The 16,468-nt window shown below is 35.3% G+C and overlaps 2 protein-coding genes across 2 annotated transcripts in view; one reads left to right on the top strand and one right to left on the bottom strand.

The window, feature by feature from the left end:
- Positions 1–362: 362 nt before the first annotated feature.
- On the bottom strand, positions 363–6,391 carry or (orange). Its single transcript, XM_053765551.1, has 6 exons — positions 6,170–6,391; positions 5,893–5,984; positions 5,003–5,114; positions 3,723–3,902; positions 2,467–2,571; positions 363–1,634 (listed from the first exon to the last, which is right to left on the bottom strand). The coding sequence occupies exons 1-6, from the start codon at positions 6,236–6,238 to the stop codon at positions 1,620–1,622; spliced, it is 573 nt and encodes a 190-aa protein (XP_053621526.1). The 5' UTR covers positions 6,239–6,391; the 3' UTR covers positions 363–1,619.
- Positions 6,392–6,572: 181 nt separating this feature from the next.
- The window catches only part of foi (fear-of-intimacy), a 32,099-nt gene continuing 22,203 nt past the window's right edge, over positions 6,573–16,468 (top strand). Inside the window, exon 1 of the mRNA XM_053765248.2 lies at positions 6,573–6,756. The gene's annotated coding sequence lies outside the window, so the exon portion shown is untranslated. The remainder of the gene's footprint in view (positions 6,757–16,468) is intronic.

Genomic DNA, 16,468 nt, shown 5'->3' with positions numbered 1-16,468 from the left:
GTTGGTTCTTTATGCTGGCTACACAATATCGCTAAACTCAAATAGATGCCGGCGCGAATCTGTGAACATTAGTTTGTATGTGATCTTTTATTTAAGGCAATGAAAAATCGATCGTGTACCAAATACGCCAACACGATGTGTAGTCGCCATTATACGTGATGCCATCTATTGACAAATAGCAATATTAACAAACATATTTACAGCGCCACCTATCGTTGAATAGCTGTTAAATCTAATAAACTTGTCCATGTTTTAGTATTTATGAGATACAGTAGATGGCGTTAAAAACTTCAATATCTTTTTCTGTACAACAGATGGCGCTGTTAATTATTTCTATTTTTAATAAAAAGAAAAAAAACAAATAATGAGATAACGTAAAATATATTTCTTAATCTAATTTACAATATCGATTATTATGTAAAAATAATGTTAGTACTGATTATTTGTAACCGAAATCTTGTGTTTAGATTAAACTAGAAATAATATTTCATTACAAACACCTAAGTAACATGTTAGCTAATTAAATTGCCACGCTTCGTCGCAAAACTTTTTTTATACAAATAAATTCTAAGGAAGGAATGTTATTCAAATACACTATCACTTTTAATATCCAATAATATTGCAAATTAATTCTAAAAAGTATATAAACAGATTTACAGACCAGCCGTACAAAGGATAATAGCAGACCACGGGCTTCAGGGCGTCTCAACCCCAAAAGAAACCGGTACACGGGGAGATGAAAAAGAGAGATATACGTCTATATCGCCGGCTCTACACTATCCGCGACCAGTTCGCCAAACTTTGGCGGATTCAGTATACATTTCTGGTTTTTCATTGCAGTAAATAAAAACACTCATACTAATTACGCAATGTTCACGCGTTCGCGCCGGCGTGTGTCCGAATTCGGCGACAGAATGGAACTGTCATCACACATTATTGTTTCTGAAGGCTAATTCTATATAAATAATACATTCTGATACAGCACCAACATTGGTACTGTTTCCTTTACGTTAAATTTTTTTTATTCTAACATATTTAAAAGTATATATATATATAGTATAAGCATACGCATACGTTTAGCACAATTTTCTGACGCCAAAAAAATATGTTCTGTATTTTTCATACAATTTTCACCCCCTATTTCATCTTGAAGGTAGATTTTTTAATAATATTTTTTTAAACATAGCCTTTTGATCCTAGTCTATCGTTGTTTAATCAAATCCAAGTGTTATACTGACTTCACACAAATTAGTTTATTTTTATCGTTACATTGGAGAAAAAAAAATTGCAACATTTCACTGCGGATTCGTTTTACCGCGTTTCTTCTTCTTCTTCCTATTCTTCACTTGCGAATAATCGTATTCCACGATGTTACCGCTCAAATCTTGATAACCATCAGACTTTTGGCTTTCATAATTCGGAAAATTGATCCCCTCAGTTTGTTGGTAATTTTCAGAGAACGTCTCGGAGAATTTCGTGCTTAATGTCTCGGAACCGAAGAATTTCGATAAGTTTTCCTGTTTTAGGTTCTGATATTTGTCGTTCTGAGGGTAAATTGTGTTTATAATGTTTGTGGCAATGGCGACTGGCGTGGCGGGGAGAGCGCCTTGCTGCAGCGGTCAGAATTTCAAATCCTGGAAGCAGAAATGTATAGTAAAGTAAGTAATGATAAATTATATAATAAGTAATGGTAATGATAAAAATAAATGAATAAAGTGAAAACAAAAAGATTTATTCAGAAACTAGACCTTCACATGACATGAGAATATGACGTGATATTCTAAACTAGCTTTTGCCGGCGGCTTCGCCCGCATGCTTTTCCACGGGAACAGTTTTCCCGGTTGAGAGGATGAAAATTTTCCTTCAACCAGTCCTACTTGTACTACAATTTCTATGTATGAACCCAAAAATGTGTGATTTTTTCCATGTCACATCTTTGAAAGCGTTGTCATTATCACCGTAATTTTTTCACTGGTGTGTCTAATTTTCACTTCGAATAGTCACTGAAATAGCAATGTGTCAGTTGGTATACGAAATTAAGAAATAATTCCCACAAAAAATTAGGTACCAAATTGTAAAATCATATGTAAGTTGTAGGCTGCACTTTTAGAAATAGCATTATGTTGTCAACCTAGACTAAGTTCTATGAGTGTAATCGTTTGCTGACCCAAATAAAAAAAAAAAAAAAATAAAAAAAAAAATTGTATTTGTAATTTTTAAATTTGTAAAAATAGACCATACTTTATAACTGTGCCGCACATCAGCTAAGAGGAAACCGAAGAAAAATTTTCTATCAAATCATTTGGTACGAGATTGGAACGAACTCAATTCACATTGAGTGGTCAACGCAATCAACATTTAACAGTTTTAAGAAAAGGGTTGGACAAAATCTCCAAAATCCAAGACACACACACACATCTATACTATAAATAGTCGCTAATGTGTTATAAAATAAATAATACGTACCTTGATGGCTTGCGGCAGGTCGGGCAGCCGCATGTCGCGCAGCGCGGGCAGGTTCATGCTCTTCACCGCCGACACCGCGCGCGCCGGCGCCGCCGATATACCCGCCTGCACACCACATACACGGGTTTCATTCCACTTTGCTTATGAACAGGTCTAATTCAAAATTCTTTATTCAATATAGGATGATATACATCACTTATTGACGTCAAAAAAAAAAAATACTTAAACGTAAGTCTACTGCCGAGTTCCAAAACACAGGTGAAGAAGCGGCGCAACAAATTTCAACGCGGCCTTTTCTCCAAATACGTCAATTAACAAATGTAGGTCTTATACATATAGATATTAAAAACTAACAGGACGAATTCACATCATTATTAAAAAATGACAAAATTTTAAATAAATAAATAAAAATTGATACTTAACATTTTCAATAAAATTATTGAAAATTGTCAAAAACAATGCATGTAATGTATATACAAAACTAAATGTACAAAACGTACGTAATCATGTCTTAAATCAATTACATATTTTATGAGGATACTGCACCATGCTTGGGCCAGACATTATTGTCGTTCACATGTAATATGCCTTTTTACAAAGTACTTCTTTTGTATAATTCCTACATTTTTTTTTAGGTCATATGCTGCGATGTCAGTCAAATAAACGGAGTAAACAGATAACCCACTGGCATCCCAGAGATGGTCAAAGAAAGCGAATTCGCCCTCTGCAAGGTGGAAAGACGTGCTAAGCATAACATTGGGTTTAGACAGAGACCAGTGGTGGCAGTCAGAGGAGGCCTTTGCCAAAAGGCACACTGAGCTCAGAGATATTTTTTATAGGAATTTTTTTCAGTCGAAATTTGATCTAAGCTCAGTGACAGAAGGCTAATTATTATTATTTTGACAACAGACCTAATTCCTACGGCTGACTTGGGCAAAAAATTATATATATCGCTGCTGAAGAGCATCAACATACGTTGAGTAGTTATAAAGATCTAAGCATACATATGGACAGATAGACAGCGGGATGAGAGTTTCTTTTTTTTGTAGTATAACGGGCAATCGAGCACGCGTGTTGCCTGATGATAAGCAACCACCGCAGCCATTGAACGCAGGCAACTCGATACGGGTCACCGGTGTGTTGAAAACTTTTTGAGAAATCGATAGACGTATTTTCTTGTTTTAAATATTATTATACTACGTAGTGATTCGTATTCGTAGTACAAAATGGCGACTAGTGATCTGTCATTGTCTCACCTCAGCCTTCTGCATTTTATTCTGCTCTTGCAACCGACACAGTATGTCGGCCATGTTGGTCTGCAACACCATGCCGCCCATCACGAGCTCGTCCAGCACCTGGTGCGCCGCGTCCGCGTGGAAGATCAGGTCCAACTCGCACACATTCTCAAAGCATTTGTCTAATGTCTCTACGAATACCTGCGAAAATTATGTTTATGTTTCTCGTCTACATCGAGAAAACCTATGAAATTATGCGTGTCCACTACAAATCGTTTGAGTAATCGTTTGAGTTTGAGTAAGACCATAACAAATCATCGTGTTCAGACTTCAACATGTTAATATAACATACACAATTTCAACAGAATCAGAATCTAGAACAACTACATATTATAAAACAAACAAATCGCTGTTTGGGTCTGCTACTTCTACTGTTTCTTCTTTTAAAGCACTTTTCACTGTTATCGAGACAATTTCTCCAGAATGAGTATATATACATAAATTACCCACGCAAAGCCAAGTCAGGTCACTAGTATACATTATTTCTGAATAGAAATGTAAAATAAAACTATAGCGGACTGTAGATTTTTCTCTTAATCTATTTTTTGTCGAGACTTCAGTTGCTTGGTGCGACTATGCCAGCCTCATGGGGAAATTCCATTTTATTTGGTATTATATATATATATTATTTGGTGGCCTTTGCGTCATCACCCCTCTCCAGAATGTATAAATATATTTGGCCTCCAGAGACAATGGTTTGTTCAACGTAATGTTGATCTCACCATTGCCCAATGAAAGATCACGCAGGAGTTTATTTCTTAAGCTTGAGTACTGGTCACATTTCAACAAAACATTAAGCAAATCTTCAGTTCTATTGCACACATTACATGCATGCGAATGGGCTTTTTTAATAAGAAAATAAAACTTGTTAACTAGAACATGACCTGATCTCACTTGAAAAGCAGATACTAGAATCTCCCTACTGAGATTAGCATGACTGTAGATTTAGACTGGAAATAATAATCCAGGAGCTACAGAGAAACATGACCGTTTTATTAGAGAGAGAACGAACAAGACGAAAAATTTGATACAGACAATACTCAATACTTTATTTACATAAATGTGGTTACATCAGTTGGTTGTAATAACAATTACATTATATTGTCCATCACACAAGCTTAATCCCGCCATGCAAAATGTTGCGTAACAAAAAAATTAAATATAAAAAACTTTTTAATGTTGGTGTTTCAACAATTTCCAAAATATGTTTATAAGCAGAAACATGTATATTAAACACTTACCTGTATTAGATCTAAGATGCCCAGCTCACTCTCAGAGGAGTCCACACAGAACACAAAATATAACGTGGCATAGTGTCGATAGATGAGCTTATAGTCCGACCCTCCGATGAGGCTGAAATTATAGGACAAAATACATATTACTTATATACATACAGGGTTACTGGTATCTAACGAAGGTGCAACATAGAAACTAAAATCTTTTGTTTTACGAATAATAAATACAATAATTTTCCTTTTTTTAGTTTTAATGTTGTTTCTATAAAACATTATCTATGTTCGATTCCATTACATAAGGCTACTGTACTGTCTCGTGTTACTTGGCTATTACATGTTAAGGTGTGTAGATTTGCAAATTAGATTGTATTTTTTTTATATGAAATAAAAATCTATGAATCACGAAAACTCATAGAATAAAAGTTGCTTGTTTTGATGTACCCAGTCTTAGTAGTTTTTACGAGGTTTTCCATTTGATTCCAGTAACGCTGTATATACTTATTTTCTGCTTTAAATTGTTTAAAATACTTGTTTGTGTGGAAGAAATCCCCTTTGCATCTATATTGTTACTGCAAACTTTGTATTTCTTTGTGTAATAAAGAGTGCGCAAACAAACAGTATAATAAATTAAGTTTATATATACAAGGGATAATGAGGGGTAGACAGAGCCATGATTTGTTGAGCTTAAAGACCATTTTTAGCTGTTATGGTGTACTTATTGTAGTTCTGTTAAAAGTCAAATTGGTATACAAACTCATTTGGCATGAGTAGGATTTCAACCTGGGACCTTTTGATCCCAGGCTTATGGTCTTAACCACTGGACCACTACTGCTACAATTATTTATTAGCTGTTATCAGCCCTTCAATGAACCAGTGAATAAAAACATAATACTTACCTACCACCCTCAAGGAAATTGCACACATTGTCATCCCTCTTGGAGACCAATTGGAATGTCTCTTTTATTATCTGTTGCTGCATGTCTTCATTCTGTAATTACAAGAGGTTAACAAAATCACAAAAATTAAATCAGATTTTACAACTTTAAATTGGTATTTGTGAATTCTGATCCTTTTCAATACATGAGTTTACAAATCTATTTAACATAATTATAAACAGTAGTAGGTATTTTATCTGTATTAAAATTATATGGTATGTGTAAAACTTTCACTTACAAAATATTGATAAAACTTCGATAGCCGTGGTTTTCCATGGTTATTGAACACTAGAATTGCCTTAATCATAATTGTAAGTAGTGCTAATAAATAATACTAAGATAATAAGCTTATTAAAGCATTTATTTAAATAATAATCAGCAATAAACTATTTATTATTTGAGAAAATTATATTGATTTGACCTACGGATTTGATTGATTTTCATTTATTGTTGCGTCTCTGACATGACAATGTTTTTTTTTTCTTGACATTGATATATTTCTATTCTGCATTTTCATTTACCGATTAGTAACCGATTTTTTATTGAAAAAATGGTATTCTCAACTCGATTATCAAAGTGTATAGAGAGCCTTAGTGGTAGAAAAGTAAATAGTAGAAAAATCTAAATTTACTGGTAATACTAGTAAAAGAGCGAACGCGTTGCGCTGAGAGCTGTTTTCGCGAATGTCACAAAAAGAAAAGTCGTGAAAAAACTAATGGTTTTTGTGAAATAAACTATATTTGTTGTCGATTATACTGTTCACTGTGCTTACACTCGGATGGAATCTCATTGCTGTAAGCCTGACGCCGTGGTGTCTGTAAACAGGTCAGTGGTTTGGACATCTATGCCAGTGTTGACTTTATTTGGAAGCCGGGAGACTACGCTCCAGCGGTGTCATATGGCTGTACACAGTTCGTTTTTAGCCGAAACTCATCAAGCAGGAAGCCAAGCGTGCTAAATTACATAGAAACCTGCTTTTGATAAAGCACCATCGTATTTGTGTTGAACATTTTACATCACAAATTTTTACGATAATCTTGATGTCAGTTGGTCATCAGAACGAACTCAGTTGGTCAAATGAACTGATTATAAAGGTCAACAGCGCTCAATCGTTGACCAAAGTAGGAAATCGGTAAGTTTTTATAGCAACATCGCTCGTGAACGACTCGGAAATTGTTTTTTGTACTATTGTTTTGGTTTTGTATTGTACAATAACAGTAGACTCCAATAGCAAATGCCAAAGATTCTCAACATATTCTAATACTAAAAAAATGCATAATCTTACTGTTACATAGTAATTCTTTGAATTGATTCCCATTTACAGTACAGTTGAAGCAAAAAAAAAACTTTCTAAAAAAAAAATATTCTCTCTTATCTGGGCATTACTCCCAGTTACTTCCTCAACCTTTACTACTTTTTGTAGACTCCATATCACATGCACATTGAACACAAAATGAACCTATGCATGGTTGTCTATATAACAGTTTTAACAACAACTCTTAATTAATATACAAAACCCACAAAGTCATTTGCCCACTATGCCATAAAGAAAAAGAAAAGCCAGAATTTTCAATCTATATCAGGCAGTGTTGAAAGCTCCGTAGTCAATTTATACTTTTACCACTGATATTAATTGATACATTTATTTGAATTTACACATAATTTTTACACATTTAATGTTATACATAATAAAAATGAAGTATACTTACAAGCTAAAGTATGTTTTAGCATTTGACAGAACAAGACAAAGCATACTTTAGCTACCTATAATTTGTATTTATTTATAAATTTGTGTACTTATATTTGCCAATATTGGTACTTATATTTTCTACTGTATTTTTTTTAGTTCAACATTCTCCATATAGTTATATTTAGCATAGCACCTGTACACATACAAGTACAATTCACACTTGTACTTTCACTGACTTTCTGTTGCTCATTTGTAAACAGAACATACATTATTGTACAATACCGCTGATATCTACAATATGTTGACACTGGACAGTACAAGTTGTTTACATGTAATCTTTGCTTTTATTGTCATCAGTGAGATGTTGCTTTTCATTCAATGAGTGACAAAAAAATATCCGTGCAGTAAACAATTGAGGAGTTCCCTCGTTGCCAGCCGATCCCGGGTGCGCCATCGGGTCATGCTTAACACAATATTGCATTGTCATGGAAACTTAAAGTGAAAGTGTTCAAGATATATTTTAGGTCACCCATCCCTCGTCCGTAGCAAACGACCCACCAAATCCATTTTTCTCAATTTGGCTAACACCACAGCACAGCTACCTTACATACTTCAATATATGTGATGAACTGATCTCAAGAACAATAAATAACGTGTCACATATAAACTGAATACATCATCGTCCCAATGACCCACACAGAAAATAGACTACACACCCACGAGGCGCGCGAATCAACTATTACGTCACAATGTACGTATTTTTAGTCTACATGCGATTAGACAGAGGTGGAGAAAACTGACCTATCTTCAAGTCATATATATCTCTCACTCTCTTCCCAGTTTCTTCAGCTCCACGGTCAACTTTCGTACTGCGTTCTCAGACAATTATCACGCATATACTCCTTGTCAACATAACGTAAGATTGGGCTGAAAGCGAACCCTGGGCTCAGCTCAATGGCTGCGGAAGAAACCGGGACAACTCTAGATTAGAGAGATAGTAGGTATGACGTGGCCGTGCCAGCAGCCTAACTGATCTCGAGGCATAACCTTTTTGGTTTTTTTTATTTATTTTTATTTAATGGCGCTTGACCTCTATCTGGCCTTGAAGTTATTTTTAATAAATTTAATAAACCCGGAAAAAAAACTCATATTTACCAAATTCAAATTCAGAATTCTTTATTCAATTTAGGATGATATGTACATCATTTATTAACGTCAAAAAATTACTTAAACTAAGTCTACTGCCGGCTTCCAAAGCGCAGGTGAAGAAGAAGCGGCGCAACAAACTTCACCGCAGCCTTTTCTCCAAGGACGTCAATTAACACATATAGGTCTTATACATATATTAAAATACCAAGTACCTACCTAGTAATGAAATACCAAAAACCAAAATATCAAGAGTTTTAAATAGTTTTTCAGGGTATGCAACACCATGGATTTACGCCCATAATATTCCGCCGGCTTTTTTGACAAAATACAGTTACTGGGCATAAACTCGGTGCAGGACATAAGGCAAACGCCTTGATCCAATCGAAGTACCTATTACACGAACCACTGACAATGACCTTGGCCCGAGACCTCGCCGGATCCACGATAATGATATGATAGGATGATGACCCGCTTACCTTGTGGCTCAAGTTCATATATTGTACGTATATTAAAATCTGCATCGACAGCTTTCGGCGTCATCTTTTGGAACGGGCTAAACTAACCTATATTATGTCAGCTATACGTTTGACGAGCTCAAAATCAAAATCAAATCATTTATTCAGAAATTAGGCCTTCACAGGCACTTTTTCACGTCATAATCTAAATTAAATGATGTTTACCAAAGCTACAAACTACTAGCATTTCGGAACGACCACTGCTGAGAAGAAATGCCGAAAGAAACTCATTCAAACAGTGTTGGTCCCTATTATGCCAGAAGGGCTTACCATTTTTTAAATATAAAACGGCGCTCCGTGGCGTAAAGGACATCGTGCCGGACTGTTACACTGGTGGTCCCGGGTTCGAACTACGGTCAGGTCAAGATGGAAAACTGATCTTTTTCAGATTGACCTGGGTCATGGATGTTTTTTCTATATATGTATTTGTTATAGAACATATAGTGTCGTTGCGTTAATCACACAAGTCTTGCCGAAATGAACATTGCGTAATTTGTATGAGAGTTTTTATTTACCGCAACGAAAAACCAACAGTGTACCTATACCGAATCCGCCAAAGTTCAGCAAATTGATCGATGTTGCCGAATTGATAGCCGGTATCATGGTGACGGTAACCGCTTTTTTTTCTATAAACACGATTGAAATTAATGTTATACACTTTCTTCATAAGGTCAGCCTAAAATGGAATATTCGATATCGATTGAAGGTTACTAAATAATATATGGTATACGAACGCGACGACAGACATCTCGGTATATCGTCAAATATGATCAATGACACTGTAGGGACACAATAGTGTACTGTTCCCAGAATGCAAGCTGGCATATTTGACCGCATGGCGAGCGTCGCTGGTGGAACTTTTCTCAGTAGACCGCGCCTCCCGTGCAGAGCGATTCTCTGGATATTCTATGCGTATTTTAACTGCGTTTATCTATTGCGTTAATACGAGTATATTATATATTATCTATTCGTGTGTTGTAACTGTGTATATTGTGTGAAGGGAATAAACTTATTGTAACTATATGTTGTTTAGTGAATCACCTCATTCATACACCTACAACAATATGTGAATATACATATATGGGTTCTTAGCAACGTCTCGCGATGAAACCTATGAGAGTTAGGCCATCCGCTATACAACTGAGAGAACCGTATCAAATTCCATCGAGTAGTTTTAGTTGTAGTTGCTTTATACCCGATCAAACATACAGAATAGATAGAAAGACAGACAAACAGACAAATAAAAAAAATATTTTAGCTTCTATTAGTTCCATAAAGACACCCCATAATAACTCCTATGTACAGACATACCCCACTTGCAATTTTATTATATGTATAAATTACAATGCAGTCAACATATCTAGCCAAATAACACTTCACATTGTGCCAAATTACTCAGTCCTACCACAAATGTAAATAATACTTCTATACTGTAAAACCATTGCCATATAAATATGAGGGTGATGATACTGCAGGAAGTTTTAAAACAAATGTCGTTCTAATCTCTGGACTGCACCTGAATAAGCTCAACAATGGATCCTAACTAGGTATTATGGCGACGATCAACGTAGCTTATCTTTGGTGGAAAAGCACCTTTATAATGTCGAACAATACGGATGGAGCCACAGATTCTAGAGAAAGAATACCTATTTCCTACAAAACTATCAGGAAAACTTGCACTCAATAAGGTTTTTGTCTCAAGCCACATTTAAATTAAAAAAAGCAATCCACAGGTAACAAAGGGGCGACCAACAATTTGTCTAACGAACCGTTCGGTATTTGAAATTGTAACTGTAAAAACACATCCTCCTTCCGCATTGGTCGGTTTGTTTTTCCCGTACTTTTTAATATAAAACTGCGGGTAGGCTATCCTGTTCTGCAGTGTTGATGTGACATCTATTCTGTGAACTAGTGTTGTGCCCTGGATAACTTAAAATAAATCGATATTTTTCCGGTGAGTTTTAATGATAAAACGTGAAAGTTGAAGATAGTATCAAAGTTTACGTTTTACACTAAATTTTAGTGTGAAATGTAATGTGAAAGAAAAATTGGATGAAAATCGAAAAGTATTTTGTATCGTTATTCTTACGTATTATAAAAAGAAGTGTCGCGTATTTTTGTATGAGAACGGGATAAACTCAAAAATTTCCTGACAGATTGTTGTTACAGTTTTTAGGTGTGATTTTTGAGGAACGCGAAGCCGGGACTGGCCGCTAATTATTACCATAAATATGTATTTCAAAGTGTAAAAAAATATGCAATCGTGTAGTTCTAATTTTGGAAAAATAATATATTTTGTAAATAATATTTTATGGCCCTTCATCTAAGCCCCTTCAAAACAAAGTTGCGTGTTTGAATTTTAACAATTTCCAATATGATATAAATTGGCCCCGCTGTAAGATTTATTTTGATTCATCAGCATTCCTTTCCTGGTTTAGTAATAAAGTGCAATTAGGACCACCCGAGGTCTCCTATGTGACCTTTAGACCCACGAGTTTTTCCTTCGTCGTGCTCAGTATTTCATTAATAAATTAGAAATGTGCGCACACGTCTATGTGTGACTGTCGTCAACATAAAACAATTCATATTCCTCACTAAATTGGGATCAATTTATGGTAAACAATATCTAATTTTTAAAATTGTTATTGTTGAATATAATTAAGTACCTATTTAGGTTGTTTATATCATTGTCTGAGCTGAACAGCTTTGTTTTCGCAATACACGACAAGGGTTTATGTACCCGACATAAAATATTGTAAACATGTAAACGATAATAAATAAATAAAATTATATGCGTGCCAATGTTCTGACAACTAGGGACGCCGGCGACCGTGCTAAGTGGCTCCGACGCTCAACGGCTGAGGAAGTAGCAGATGAGAAAGAAAAGGGAGACGTCGTAGGCGACATGCCAGACATAAATAAAACTTGTATTTCAGCAAATATAACTTGATATGTTATTGGCTGGTGCAGTATTTATGGCCACACGGGCACACAGTGGTTCTAAAACTTACTAACCGCAAAAAAAAGAATGTTTTCATTTTCGATCCTTCACCAGACTAAATATCAACGCACTAGGGATTTAAATGAGTTTCTTTCAGCTTTTATTATCATAGCAGTTGTTTAGAAATCTGTAGTAGTGTGTAGCATTTTGAGAGAAATATAAGCGTTATCTATACTATTATTATAAGCGTTTGTGAGTTTGTATGTTTGTGGCGGGTAATCTCCGAAACTACTGAACCGAAAAAAGTTTTTCTAACGGCTCTCTACCAATTTTTATTGGAGTCGGCTCATCAATCGTGTTTCTTCAAAGCTGACAGGTCTGCGTCTCCTTTGGCCGATATTACACAGACAACATCTTTATATTATCACTAGATGTTGCCTGGGGCTTCGCTCCCGTGGGAAATTTGAGAATAAATAGGCTATAGCAATATTGGGTAATGTACCTTTCTAATGGTGAAATAATTTTTGAAATCGGTTCGGTAGTTTCGGAGATTACCCGCCTCAAACATACAAACTCACAAACGCTTAATAATAGTATAGTTGTGTGTTTATTTGTAATATAGTAATCAACAGCGAAAGTACAGGATACTGAGACTAAAGACCCTCAGCCACAAAGTAGGCAACGCGCGTGTGACACCCCTGGTGTTGCAGCGTTCATAGGCTTTGGTAACCACTTACCATCAGGTGGGCTGCATGTCTATTTTCCCGCTTCCTTACTTCCTTATAAACAAAGTCCTCTGTACCGCGTCTGTCTGTTCACGATAAACTCAAAAACTACTGCACAGATTTTCATGCGCTTTTCACAAATGGATAGAGTGAATCCTGAGGAAGGTTTATAATTTATATTTTTACCCGGGCGGGGCCGGGACGGGTGGCTAGTGGTAATATAAAAATTCAGTGTAATTATTTATTTAACCAAGCTTAACCAACCTACCATCACAGGAAACATATTCTAGTGCAAGTAGCCATTCTCCAGCGTCCACGTTGAGAACCACCGTCCCATAACTTGATACGTCCATTCTATAGTGTCGAATATAAATGCCGCGCCGTTTGTCTGTCACGCGATGCCAGTTATGGTGATAGGGACATGGCCGATCGTGTCGTATTGGATGATATATGTATGATACGATTGTATCCTTTATATCTTCTGAAGGAAAATCTGGCTAAAAAATATATATAGCAGAATGTGTATGTAAGTATTTATATGAAAGTAGACGAGAACCATCCTTTGAAGATTAAGAGAGGCAGTATGATTACAGGGGTATTGTAGCAAACACAGAACTTTGCAGCAAAAGACCCTAGGTCTAAAAGTGGGTGCTGCTTCTGTGACAACTCTGGTGTTACAGCGTCCATAGGCTGCGGTAAACACGCGCCATTTTTTACTCCATGTTATGGCCATCAGCGATGTGTATTTTTCGTCATGATCAAACTGCGTAATTTAAAACTGAAAATCTTCAATTCGTCACCCACCATGTAAATATACATACAACCTAGATTAAAATAGGGTGCGCCGAATGGTTATCTCGAAAAAAAAATCATAGATCTTGATCGTGCCTCTGTCGACCCAAATATTTATCATTTTGTTGTTGTAAAACGTACACAACAAACTCGTTATATTCTTTGTTATTACATACCCGTTTATTGAAGAAGTTTGTTTATTTCGCTGTTGTAATTATTGTATCGATTTTCCAGTTTTATTTAGCGTTTAATTACTGACGTCGGTTAACCTACAGATTATGATAGTGTAAACATGCCATGAATATTGCTTAAATGAATATGTTTACTTTGAGAGATAAAAATGTAAATATCCGATACGAATAGTAAAAAGCATTTTTCCAACGTTCACGTCAAATCTTAATTTCCAAAAACTCGCAAAGTTTCGGAATAACCACATTATTGAGAAGAAATACCAATAGAAACCCATTTATATAGTGCATAAGGAATATATTCGATATAACATTTCTGAGTTGCTTGAAAAATATGAACCCGGCCATTACGCCTCATATTGAACAATAACTATGACACGATAGAAATTCTTATTATAATAGCCAGACTCCATAAGGTTCTCAATTAATAATTATTCTCTATATATATAGATATATAGAGAATAATTATTAATTCCTATACATCGCTCACTGGGGGAAATTCAGTGAACTCTGATCGTCGAACTGTTGTTTTTTATCCGGTCGAAGGACAATCGGATGTTGCAACCGGTTTTTATATTTATAATAAATTTAATAAATTTATCGTATCACGGATGATTATGATTTTATGTATTGGGGCTAATTAAAGGTTTTCCGGCTGTTAGAAAGATATATGAAATACATTGATCGAAAAAAAAAATAGGTATAATTGTAACAAAATATTTAGTTTAGTTATTCGCGAATATATTAAAGTAAACTCGCCACAATGACTCTTCTTTACCTGCGCTTTGGAAGTCGACGGTAGACTTCCAAAGCGCAGGCACAAAACTTGATGGTCGTCCTAAATTGAAGTAAATATCATTTTCATAGTGTGTTGAATTACCCGAACGCTACGTTAACATTTTCCAAACCTAAATAGTTATTCGCATAACAATAATATATCCTTATCCTTACATATAATAAAATAAAGTTCTCTGCCGCGTCTGTCTGTCTGTTCGCGATGAACTCAAAAACTACTGCAAGGATTTTCACGCGGTTTTCACCAATAGATAGTGTGGTTCCTGGGGTAAAAACATAATAAATTATACACCTAAACCTTTTTGGTGTATAATTTATTATGTTTTTACCCGAGCGACGCCGGGACGGGCCACTAGTTAAGCATACATTCAAACTAAACTGAATGATGTATATAATTACACATCAAAATGTCAATCACACGGACACACCCAAAACATTTCCTCTCTATCTTTGATGGTGTCACGGTCAAGAGCAACGATTGTCGATGTCAAAATCTGTGACGTTTATTTGCGTATTTAACTGTTTTATTCTTTGCTAACAAAGGCGATTTTTTTTATTATGCCAACTGACTAACATTATGAATACAAAAGTAAGTTTGTTTATTTGTAACATGTTCACATTGTTGTTCTTGAAATTTCACAAATTCCGAAAAAGGATAGGCTTTTTATTCCAGGAAGAAGTACCATTCCCGTGGTCAACCGTCAACCACTACTAGTATCACATCATAATATGGTATTACTGTTACAAACAGACCGTAACTCTATTACATGGCCTCCATTACGTGGAAGCCTCTAGAATTTTCCTCAAGCCACATGTAGATTGTAGACGTTGGCCCAATGTTGAAGCCAATATATATTTTTCCAATTTTCATCCAAGCTATGTGATGACGATAGGTTAAAGAAAGTAGTGTATTATATTAAGGTTAATCAATACGTAATTTGTCCATATGTATAGCAGTCTGGCCCGGAGATGACGTCACTATTATAAAATTTAAGAAATTTAATTACATTACTAAATCACTTTGAAATTTTCGACGTCAAAGATCATCGATCATGCAGAATGACAAAGGGAAATTGGAGCTGTACTGGTTTGATTACTATAATATGTAGGTTAAGTTAGTGTGCGTCACACGTCGCAAATAAATTGATATCTCGTTATTTTTATCACAAAAATTTCTTAAGATAAAATTAATAGATATATTTTATTTTTTCATAACAATGTGTTGTTTGTGACGCTTTTTATTTTCTTTGTCTCTCAAAGGATCCTTCTCTGAGTATAAATAAGGTCAAAATATTTATCTAGAGCTACTCGTGATTAAGTCTCGTAGTTTCAAGTTGTTTGTATATAATTGTTTCAAGATCTTTACAATAGAATTTAATACGTATACTGGTCTGAATAGTAGTACTAAGCAAACCTGAGTTTTCGCTATATTTAGCATCAATCAATCAATCACTTCACCTAAACATTATGTTTATTAATGAACTACTTAAATAACAAATCGAACAAAATAACATAAAGACAACGTCCGCATTCTTATCTATATTATCACAGTAGCACTAGCTAATGGCGAGGTTCACGTATTCAACTTTAAGTTGGCGCGTAACAAATTATTCAAATTCAAATGCGTCATAGATGGAAAATTCTTTTTTCCCACAAAAAAACCTCCTGGGCGTACCTAATTTGTGTTTTGATGGCGCGTCGCGTGCGCAAGCGACGCGAATCGGCGCCGGCACAAGTTACAT

The sequence above is a fragment of the Plodia interpunctella genome, chromosome 27 (genome assembly GCF_027563975.2).
Source record: "Plodia interpunctella isolate USDA-ARS_2022_Savannah chromosome 27, ilPloInte3.2, whole genome shotgun sequence".
NCBI lineage: Eukaryota > Metazoa > Arthropoda > Insecta > Lepidoptera > Pyralidae > Plodia > Plodia interpunctella.
The sequence above is the reverse complement of the archived record's forward strand: the minus strand, read 5'-3'. Positions and strand labels throughout refer to the sequence as shown.